At 35.7% G+C, this 12,042-nt stretch overlaps 1 protein-coding gene across 2 annotated transcripts; it reads right to left on the bottom strand.

Moving 5' to 3' along the window:
• Positions 1-35: 35 nt before the first annotated feature.
• On the bottom strand, positions 36-11,522 carry RB195_021321 (uncharacterized protein; the record flags this gene model as incomplete). 2 transcript variants are annotated; one of them, XM_064207993.1, is made up of 13 exons in its annotated part: positions 36-122; positions 534-656; positions 709-805; positions 858-949; positions 1,006-1,138; positions 1,213-1,323; positions 1,395-1,495; positions 2,083-2,175; positions 2,625-2,750; positions 2,807-2,899; positions 4,588-4,661; positions 5,406-5,477; positions 11,393-11,522. In XM_064207993.1, the coding sequence occupies 13 exons, from the start codon at positions 11,520-11,522 to the stop codon at positions 36-38; spliced, it is 1,332 nt and encodes a 443-aa protein (XP_064063873.1). The 2 variants fall into 2 exon arrangements, with proteins under 2 accessions (XP_064063873.1, XP_064063874.1); XM_064207992.1 differs by lacking the exons at positions 5,406-5,477; positions 11,393-11,522 and having other exon boundaries at positions 4,588-4,644.
• Between the last annotated feature and the right edge of the window lie 520 nt (positions 11,523-12,042).

Below are 12,042 nucleotides of genomic sequence, written 5' to 3'. Positions count from 1 at the left end.
TGAAAAGAGATCACATATTATCTTTTGTGGATGCTTCAATTTTCTGCACACAACGTTCCTCGAAGTTTTTGCTCGCGTTCCACCGCATCGAACAACGCTTTGAAATTACCGGCACCGAATCCCTGAAATTGATGATTCATGAAGTTCCCTGTGTTGGGACGGTGGGACGGCGTATAGAAGGTCATTGGTGGATTCAGCATCATGCCTCTCTTTGCAATCAAAGCCGAAACACTAGTAGAGATTGTGCCAAGTGAACGTTCCTTATTACCTTAGAGCACAAAATGCTAAATTTCAAAAAAAAAAACAACTATGGATCCTCAGAGTTTCCTGCCTATGTTGAAGAAAAATCACTTTGTGTCCTATGCACCAAAGATTTCAAAGATATCGGGACTTTGGGACACAAATAAGGATCGAAACTGTATACCACGCGAGAACGTACGACTGAGACATTCGGCTATTCTACAGCATGTACGTAACCCATACCGCAGCCCGTCGACCATCACCACAAACCCAAATCTGGCAATGAAACCTACGTTAAAATTACGCCTTTGGATAATTTCAATAAATAATGTGGGCCGATCCTGGACTGGTTTCGTGAAAAGTTGTAGAAGATAGCCGTTATCGTCAAAATCCATTAAAATACATAATTCACGGAGCTGAAAAGAAACACTGATTCTACTGTTGAACTCAGTCCTAGGATTCGATCACCTTTGCTATATCCTCCTTCAGCTCAACCTTCGAGTCTTTAAGTCGTTCTTCGAGCATATCGTAATACGAAGAAGGAACATGTAGGAACTCTACAGATCTATAAAAATTTAATGATTTTGAAAAATTAGACCCTGGACATGAAACAAAACCTTTTACGCATCTCCGTAACAGTGGCAACGATGTCGTCCACAAGTAAAGCTATGTGCTGGATACCAGGTCCACCATTATACGAAACAAATTCCTAGAATCTAATTTTCCTTTACAACTAAAGATTGTGGATCTATGAAAAGAATTCACATCGATTTGACTCCTCCCTTTTCTTCCTGGAACAGATTCCGCTAACGTCATTTGAACTTTTTGATCATAATTAGTAATTAACCATGCTTTCATTGCCGAGAACTCGGATGTAGTGATTTTGTCGTCAATTGACCTGTGTGTTTCAAGTCAATTTTTTTTCAAATTTTATAAAAATGATACCCGAATGAATAATCGTTAAATAAATACCAAAATCGTTGCAGTGCCATGCTTTCATTGTACCAATCTGCAACATTTTCAATCGTATTGATAGGATAATTTTGTACGACGTGATCCAGGAGTTGTACAGGAATCTTTTCTCTGAAAATGAAATCATGAACTATCATTAAAAATGAAGTAGAGGAAAATTCAATGAGGCATAACCAACTTACAAAGAAGAACACAACGGATAATCGCTCATTGGTAGAAAGCCAGGAAGAAATATTCCAGAATATTCCTTATCCTCGATTAGTGTATGGGTGACGTCACTGCTCTGAATAATCGTGGAAAAATGATGTTTTGTGTTGGCTTTTTGGTGAGAAGAAACGGGGAAAATATTGGAAAGAGTAGAAAGAAAATAGCTACACAGTTTTACTTGCGTACTTCTGCCAAAATTCTACGTTATATTAGGGTACACTATTGATTTCGATCAATAATGACGACCAACTAGACTAGACAATAATTGAACGAGCTTTTTATGGCTATGTTAATTTATTTTCTAATTTTTTATTCTAACAGAAACGGCTCTTCTGTAATTTTTTTTGCAACTTCATTTTCCTAAGGAAGTGGATTGTACGAAAATAAATTTCTAGGAATAGGTTTCTAAAAAAATCTGAGGAACAATGAACTGGTCCTTTTCAAAGCACAGTTCGAAAAATCAAATAAAATAGGTATAATTTAAAAAAAATGCTGTTTTATTTGTTGACTTTACTCTACGCGCGCTGGTAAATCTCTGGTACGAGCTAGAGCCATAAGTCGGAGACATAGACACCATAAAACGGAGCTTATGCTAAAATATCCATATGTTTCCTGAGATTATATGGATGTTGTGATAAAGCGGTGCATTTAAGAATACCTCACTTTTGATTGGAGTTTCAGTATTGTCACAGCACCGTGCTCATCCTGAACGGTTGTTTTTGGCACAAGAATTTCGACAGCGTTCTTAAATAGTCTCTGAAATGTTCAAAGTTTAATCAGAAGGCTTTCCTGAAGATATCTGTACCTAATGCGTCTCTACTGATGTAAATATAGGTAATACTAATTTAAAACAATATCTATAGCTTTATATATAATACAGAATTCAATAGGAACCATGTTTTCTTTGAGGAAATACAAAATAGAAACCGTATCATTCATGTTAAGACCACCTAGAGCCTGCTGCAGCTGCGTAAGGGGCTATGCTCGAAGCGATGCGATAGAGCTGGCAATTGCAATCGAGGCGGGACCCTCGCTTGCTGCGATTAGGCTGCAAAGATGAGCAAGGTCCCACTATGATCGGAACTGCTCGCTCTACCGCTCCACTTCGAGTGCAGCCGCTACGACAGCAATAGCAGTGGGCATCAGGTTGTTGTGACTCGACTATAATTGATCAATAACTACCTCAATGATGAGGTTTAAAATACCTCTTCAATTGCATCAATACTATCCACACGAAATGCCACATCTTTGACGGCGTCACCATGTGTGATGACGTGATGTGTGTTCTCCGAGTCAGAACCACAACGGGTAGATTTCATGACGAATATCACCTGTATACAACCTGTGGCAGTGAAATAATTCTGGAAAAATCCGAAAAAAAACATACTCGTCCATTCCGTATTGCTATACTTGTACTGTTCTCATCTTCTTTGATAGCGAATCGACTGAAGCCAAAACAACAACAGTACCAGAATGATGTCTGAATTACAAAATGAATTTACAAATACGGTATTTATAATTTATTATTATTATTTATTTTATCATTTATATATATATATTTGTATATAACAAATTTGGCTACTTATGTCTTACAAACTTATGCGATGTTTTTTTTAAATAAGGGGAAAAACATCAGGATTTTTGTTGTTATCCGTATTCCCGCGCTACTTTTCCCACTTTATGACGTTACCTAATATTTTTTCAAAATCAATTCCGAAAATACCAAGGAATAAAGATGGAATTTACACTAACCTAGTGCTTACAAACATGGAGGACTGAGCTTAGTGACTGGGTTGTTAATAAAAATCAATATCAATCCTGGCTACATCTCAAACAAATCAATAAAAAGGAGGATCTTCTGTTAAAAGAGTATTAGTTGCATACGTGAAAATTTATACGGGGCCGTGGGTGGTCGAGGGAGCGTGAGGACCACTTGAATCAATATCGATTTCTATTGCAAAGATATTGTATGGGGAGGTCAACTAAGGCTGTACAAGTAAAACAATTAGAAGAAGTAAGGTGAAGTAAAAATTGGCTTGATACAGTACGTCACCCTTTAACCTGTTTGGTGGGGGGGGGGGGGGGTGGAGAAAAATGGAACATGTTACCCTCGGGATGGAGTATCCTACACTGATCCCCGATTGAACACGAACCAATCCACATATACAACGCACAAATACAACATTAGCCATAATGTTTCGCTCACTTTTCTGGATATCTACGTCATAAGCGTTACGGTGGTCAAATGACCATGGGGGTATATATGCATCATAAGCCCTAAACGGGTTAAACAGGTTTTATTCTGGATGAATCTCAATCCAATATCATCCCCCTACGAAATTTCTACAAAACATTACAACGAAAATGTAAGTAAGGTGATGTGAAATGTAATATATAAAAAATAAAACTATAGGAGAAATTTTGGAATAAAAACGCCATATTAGAGCAAAAATTTGTTTTTCATTCATGATTTCATGGCATGGATTGTGGAATACATCCCGTAGAATTGTGGAATACATCCCGAATCATCTCTGGGGCTGATGTGAAATATTTTGGCCACGTAAGCTATATCATTTAATTTGTCAATATAACAAATTCAAACACATTGATCGATACTTTACCATCATTGAAAAAAAAGAATTTGTTCTATTTGAACTTGTGCGGTGTTTCCAATCAAAATTAAGAGAAGGACAAAATTTTTCCCGTTATCCATATTCGAACGCTTTTTTTCCGCTGCATCACAGGATTTTCTAATATTTATTTTACGACGAAAAAGAAGAAAATTTTAAAGACTGAAGGTGGTTGTTTTTCAGGAGCTACCAGTAATCTTTTTTAAAAGGCTAAACCTACAAAACCACCAAAATTCATTTGTTCTCAAACTATCGAAAAAATCATTGAGCAACTTCAAGGATATCGAATGCGCACATGAAATTTTTGTACTTTTTTGTCAATAGTTTGAAGCAGTACTCACATCCTGATTCTAAGGGAAAGATGTCAAGAAAAGTTATATTCTAAAAAAAAAGAAAAGAAGTCCTTCACAAATAGGAAAGAATTACGGAGTGCAAAATTAAAAAAAAAAGTTATTTGTATATAAGAGCATCATAAAGTTATCAAAGAGTAAGTAAACTGAAAAACTGTTCAATGAACCATTGAAAAATGGAAAACAACCTGCAATGCGTTCGATACTCGAAATTCCACATGATGAAAGTCCGCCAGTCCATCCATAGCGAACTTTGAACCTCCTGAAAATCGTTAGGAGAGAAATCTTTCTTTCTTCCATTTATATTCCGATGGGTTGAAAAGAGATGCAGAGGACGAAAAATGACAAATTTCAAATTATTATAGACAGACATGTCTCTAATGATAATAGGTGATCAAACGAACGGATCTTGAAGTCAAAAATTAGTGGATTGTTATGGTTATCGAATTCGAAATAGATACTGAGATAGTTTGCAGATCTAAAAAGTTGAAGTATGGAATATGGTTACTAATATAATATACTATAATATAATATGGTTACTATGGACCAAAAAATATTTTGCAGAAACGCAGAGGAACTGGTTCCCGTAACTAGTTAAAGACATATTTTAAAGATGAAAAGAAAAGAATTCACTGACCCGAACCAGAAATTCGAGGAAAAAAAATGCTTTCAACGGATTTCTTTTTCCAGAGAGTTGAGAAAATGATCTTTGTGGATGCGTTATCTGAGAACAGGACCACAAACAATTCCGTCCACTTATCATTTGCATGCGATCGTGTTAACAGACATCGAACGACAACGAAACGTCGCACTTATCAACTCGATTCTTAGAGCAAAACAATTAAGATGTTGCAGGAATCTGTCGATAACAGCATGACCGTTTTGCAGAATTGAAAATATTGCAATTTGTTGGTGATTTTAACAAGAATAGATAATTACTTATGATCTGTTACGATATAAGCATAAAAATAGATGTGAAAATCTGTAGCGACAAATTCCGACAAACCCTGGAAATCTATAGATCTGAGGAGGATGATCAGGATAAATCCATACGCAAGAGCATCTTTTGTAAGGTGGACTGAAAAATATGTTGTTCGTAATAACTTATGCGTTTCTGGAATTTGAAAACATTGCAATTTTTAGCTGGTTTCAAACAAAATTGAGGGTAAAGTAAATAGTTGTTGCCGTCAAAATTCAACTTTTGCTGAAAATATTCTTGTTATGGTTGAAACGAATGAAAGACATGTAAGACACGGAATTCCCAAGAAACCATTTTAGAGGCTTTACTAAGATTTCTCACTGGTAACATTACCTGTAATTTTTCTTTAATCCAAAAGATCGATGGATGAAATTTCTCAAAAAGTCCCCCTTAAGGCAAATCATATGAGTTTTTTCTCGGAATTTTTCTTTTGCTTTCAAGCACGTTCAATCCACAAAAATCGAATTATGCGATAATTCTCGTAGACACTGCAAAAATCATTAAAAACAAAATGATTAATTGAAACGAATGTTCATTCGAAATAAACGAGACAAAATAAGGTACTATAAATGCACCCGCGCATATAAATTTCTGGAATCATTGATTTCCAGCAAATCATCGAATACATATAAAGGATGATTGAGCCAGTTCATTATTATTCATTTCTAACTTCATAACTATTCTATTCAGCCATTCAATAAAATCGATTAAAGTTGAATGAAACGCTATCAAATTGGACCTACACTTGATAAATGATGTACAACAGAAGGAGAAAATACAAAATATTTTTTTTATGACATCAACTATTATTTTACTGTTGAAAAATCGTGAGAAACGAACAGCGCAAAGGTAAAGTCAGGTACGGGTGGTCTGATAGCGTAGGTCAAAAAAATTCGATATGGGCTCATTTGACCTGTACAATCAAATGAACATGAAGGGATTCTATGAGATTATTATTAAAAGTTCTTAGTTATTCAAAATCCAGAAATAAAAAAGCTATACTAGTAATCTCAAATTAGTAGCTAATTGAATTATCGCGAAGATTTTCCCAACTCTCTTTAATTTATAAAAGTTATGCAGAAAGGACCATAAAAACCTAAAAGACTAAACTAAGAATCTCGCTTAAAACTTCAAAGAAAAAAAAGATTTGCACCAAAAATTTACTTGTTGACATATGACCCTTTCATCAAATACGAACATTAAAATTTAAAATAAAAAGCTTGATGGGATTCAGGATACCACTTGTATCACGTCAGAAAATTAAAGTCACAGTCGTATTTGAGTTATAAATCCATATTTGACGGTTGTCAGTTTGATTTGTGAGCACAATTGTGAAAAAATACTGGTATTACTGCGATGTTTTTTTAATCGTTGTTCAATTTAATAATTGATTACATTCATTCCTGTTTTTTGGAACTAACACTCGACTTTTGCACACCTTTCCTCTTTTAAAGGATTTCTCTTTTTTTCTTTTTCACTTTCACTTAGAATTATGCGAAAACAGAACTTTTTGTGTTTTGGGATTCTGCTACTGAGGTTCATGGTACCCAATTCCAATTACAAAAATTCCTATGTTCTCTTGAGTGATCCAATTTTTTTCATCTGTAAATAAAAATTTGTTTTTTTTTACCAGGGATCTCTATAAATATAATTATCTTCGTTTGGAGAATTTCTGTTTAAATTCTGGATATAATGCGCATAAATTGCGTTCGCTCCTAACAGATCCATTATGGAAAGCCTGCCCAACACCGTGTATATCGAGTACTCTTCATACGATAATAGCGAGCGACATCCATGCAGTCGAAAATATCGACATCACAACAAAACAAGAAGTTGCTGGTAAACAACAACAAGTATATTATGAAGTGTTGTTAATATTCAGGCGAAATTCTAGTGAGCTCTGTTCCATCTTGTTTTTTTTTAGTTTTATGGCACACCTGTAGGTGTTTTCAATAAATAAATAAATAAATAAATAAATAAATAATATGTAGGAGACAACAGTTTATGCAACTTCATTCGAGCAATTATCATCGGGAAATATTTATTTCAGAGGGCATTGCAGTTGGTTGTTTATGTTTATTTATAGAGGGCTTACTGAGGATATGGCTTTCCATTGCCAAATGTATCTAATATGCAGTCGGTCTACATTATACATAAGTTCCCCAGCTGCACGGATTTTGTGAAAGCTCTAAATTGCGTTCTGTCATAACAGAATCTATGGATTATCCGTGTTTTTCAGCTGCACAGCCTCAATTCGTTTCAACAGTAGCAATGTGTTCATTGATTCTATAGCAACGATCGAAAAAACTAATTATTCCACATTGATTGATCCTGAAAATGTTATTTTTCTTTACGAAAACAAACGAATTTATTTGAAACAAGAGTAGTCATAATAATAGTTTTATGCCGAACCCAATCAAGAGTTATTGAAGTGTTTATTGTTTTTTTTTTTTCAAATTCGCATAGTTCGGTACATGCTTCTCTGACTTCGGAAGAACATCCTTTGAGTATCGAAGGAATTTACGCCTGGAAAAAAATTTTAGTTACGGCCAAAACAACATGGAGCACGATACTAGCACGACTTGATGATGCTTGGTGGATTGAGTTTAGTGAGAGTCCACACAGCACCTGAACAGTTTCTGAGTACTCAACACTCAGGCATTATTCACATCCTGTGATATTTTCGTGGATTTTTGCCTCTCTGATGATTTTTTGCAACATATAATATCAAAATTAGGACTTCTAATTACCCATAGACTTCTTCGTTCCGTTCCCAGTGAAATATGGAAGTCTTTGAGTTTTAGAAAAAATAAATGAGTCCTCTTATAAGGGATGTAAAAATGTAGCAATTATGTTGTACATGGTTACTTCCTGAAAATAAACTGGGCTATTGTAAAGAACTCGGTAGGAGGGAAAGCAGCCTCCTGACAACACATACTGGAAGTTCCGCAGCACAAATAACCCAAATGGAACTGATAAATCTTTAGATTTCATGGGAATCCACTTGGAATGCTAAAAATTCTGTGAATCTCAAATATTTTTTTAAAATGATCCTAAGAATCCGAAAAGATGTTGAGCACGGAATGATTCACTGGATTTTGACACGGAACAGACTTGTTACGAACTCCGAGATGAACTGAAGCGGAAGTGAAAGAGAAGGTAATTGGTCTGGAATGTTATCCACAACCTCCATCACCGGGTTTTACTTTGTCCACGCCATCCCTCACTACACTGTATCCATCGACGTCGATTGTGTGTACTTTTGAGCAGGACCGCATGATTTTCGGCAAGAACAAACTTCAATTCCCTTAATTTTCTTTTATGAGAGTAGAGACTGCGATGGGAGGAGGATGAGGGAAGCAGGGCGGATGAAGCGGCAGTGAAACAATTAGACGTGGTGGTCGCAAATCGTGAACGGGCGATTGCAAGTCGCCCTTGGCAACTAGCCAAACAGCAATGTTATCCTCATATTACTAGTTGAACGCTTTCTTGTTGTTTTAGAGTGCCGATACAATGAATCACCTCGATTGATTCACCTCATTTTTCATTTGCATGTTGGCTTTGTAATGCGAACGGGTTTTGCTTTTGTATCGATGAATTAAAGACGAGAAATTTCTGGATGTTTCGAATTTTTATGAGTATGTGTACTTAACTCGTTTTATTGTCGCCGTTGAAATCCTAGTCGAAATGAACGAGCCCCTCATTTGCTTTAAGGGTTTTTTTTCTCGAAAATTCGAGGAGGAAAACATGTTGTTTCAGTTGTGGAGTAATGGTCGACGTCCAGCTTTGCTATTGATCCTTTTTTAGGACACACACACATTGCCATGCAGAGTCACATACGTCCATATGTACATATATGTGTATATCTCTATTCTTCATACATATATCCTCCTTCAGCCTCCACGTCCCATTGGGAACAATACGCCATTCAACAGTCATCCTCTAAAAGCAATAGCTCATGCTATTGCATCCAGAAAACATCTACTATACTAAGTGGGCCTTTGTGAATAGCACACAGGATCTAAGATCCCCGGATTTTTACTCCATCACATATTTTGAAATATCTTCTGAAAGGGTAATGAAAGAGAAATTTCATTTATAGAGGAGAACGGATGTCGTGCATAATAGGATTTCCGGATCCATCCCAAACCAATTTAATCATCCCCAAAACGTATACCATTATAATCGTGCCAAGCGCAAACGAAATACGAATCATTTACTCCATCTCCGTCCTTTAATTAGATTTCACTCAGCGACAATGAGATGGAATCACCATCGCATTCATGGAAAACCCAGGGAACCCGAACGATCGGGAAGCTATAACTCTAGAATTCATCCATGAATCCTCAGATGAAGGCCAGAGGTCTCCGAGAACGGAACTCTCTTTTCTGAAGACATTCATTATTCTTGCATAAATCAATATTTTGCATTAGTGATGCTTGTAATTAGAGCCGTCGCCCGTTAGCTGCGACCAATCCGTGAATATTTCTGTCGACTCAGTGTTAGCTCCGAGCATGAAAATGTTGATCCAGCAGGTGTCTCACATTCGCTTTTTTTGATAGCACGTCTAAATTTTTTTTCTTCCACAGCTGCGCGTCGACTTGATGACGAAATAATTAAATTCGCGTAGAGGATAATGTCGTTGTTTAACAAAATAGAAGAAGGGGAATGTGGCAAATTTTCACAACTGACAATTCATCAAGTTAATTTGCATAATTCGTGGGAACAGAACCGATTCGACAATACTGCCATATGCTAATGAACATATAACGTACAACTCACATGGGACATCGTACAATATTGATTTGAAAAGTGCCAACTGCAACGTTTCACGTAGTGTCTTTTTTCCATTGTTGTTAACTTGACTTTTATTATTATTATTTTTGTGATTATTTGTTTTTTCCTCTATTATTTCCTATTATTTTTAACATAGGTTATAGGTAAAAGATTCTTGAATTTATAAATAATTAAAAGTAAATTAATTAATTAATTAATTAAGAGCAAATGATTAAATAAATAAAATTGTATTTCTTGAGGTAAATAGAATGAGTATAATTAAGAATGAGGTTGCTTTACATAGAGGTTACTACTTTCAAGAAGTTTTTTTTTTTCGAAGAGTAAGTAAAATCTTTAAGACCGACATTTTTTTACTTTTAAAAATTTACGTTATTTAAAACTAATAATTCTCTCATTTAATTACGTTATAAAACTCGTTCTCAAGAGATTACATCGAAAAATGCTACGGATTCATTCACTCCGTTCATTTCCAGGATGTCAGCATCTACGACTATGTTGATCTATTCTAGTGCTTCTCGCCATCTGTGCTGTTTAGCACTAGAAGATAGAGAACATCCCGAACCACTTGAGACTAACCACTCCAATATGGGACTTGCATCGCCATCGTTCCATCCAGACATTCCACATTGATCCATCTACGACAAAATTACGCTCATTATTATTCTCCTTATTGCTGATTTTTATGTACCTTAATCCAAGCGCAGTGCTTTGAAAGAAGGTAAATCGGTAAAAGATTTTAAAAGATTTTTTTATGAAGAAATACAATTACTATTGAACTATAAATACTTTTCACATAGTTAACTTTTGAATCCTTCTAAAAAAAATCTCATTTCAACGTTTATATCTACATTCACACGACGATAATATATCTTTTACATTTGATACCTGTAATAATTTTCCCACAGTTATCGTATTGTTCAAGCTGCAACTATTTCATCTCCTCTTATTCTTTTCTTTTTCTCTAAGTCCATTCCATCTTTTTTCATCCATTCTTTCTTTCTGCTAAAAAAAAATCTGGAATGTCCTTTGGAACTTCCCAAACCACTTTGGTACGAGATGAAAAAGAAAATTCCCGAATAGGTTGAAATAATTAATCATAAGCACTAAGAAGACTTTATAGAAACTATAGAAATCTTCAATCAATAAAATAGTTTGCAGAAAATTTCCACTGCTTTTTTGGATTTTTATGCACATCCCCACTATTAAATAAAACGAACTTCTGCCATTATATGGCTGAAATTCTCGTGTGAATCCGATTTTTGTTCGTGTATGGATGTTTATAGCTGTGAAATGCTCGCTGTCACGGATAAGACCACCATATCGTGCAGGCGAATCGCTAGGACACATCCCCTGGGGCACGATAGACAGACTAACTAGTCATACTTCCCTGCAGTGCCAAAGTTGAGCAATTATAATGGTCAGCTGATGTTAGCTGGAATTTTCTGGAAAGAATCCCTGAACAGCTAAGCATAAGCATGATTACATATGGATCTAGCACATTGTTACACTTCCTATCCATAAAGAAAACGTCAAAATTCTACAAGTAGCCAACCATAAACTATAAATCAGTGAATTGAGGATGAGGACGTTGGAATGTTCCTGGTTCAAATCCTTTTAAGAGCGTAACAAAAAGGAATCTAAGACCAGAAATCCAGGACGCTGAGAGTCCAATTCCCGTTGATTCAAGTACTCTGGCATTTTTAGTTTATTCGACTATCGTCCTTGTATTCTCGGTCTGATCCATAGATGATGGGATCCATAGAAATCTCTACAAGCCATTTGATGTTGCTTGACTGCATCCAGACTTGTGCATACAAGTTCAGGTATCCTTGAATTTTGAATTGTGGACAAAACTCAAGGTGTGGCT

This window comes from Necator americanus, chromosome X, assembly GCF_031761385.1.
Source record: "Necator americanus strain Aroian chromosome X, whole genome shotgun sequence".
NCBI lineage: Eukaryota > Metazoa > Nematoda > Chromadorea > Rhabditida > Ancylostomatidae > Necator > Necator americanus.
This window is presented reverse-complemented; position numbering and strand designations above follow the sequence as displayed.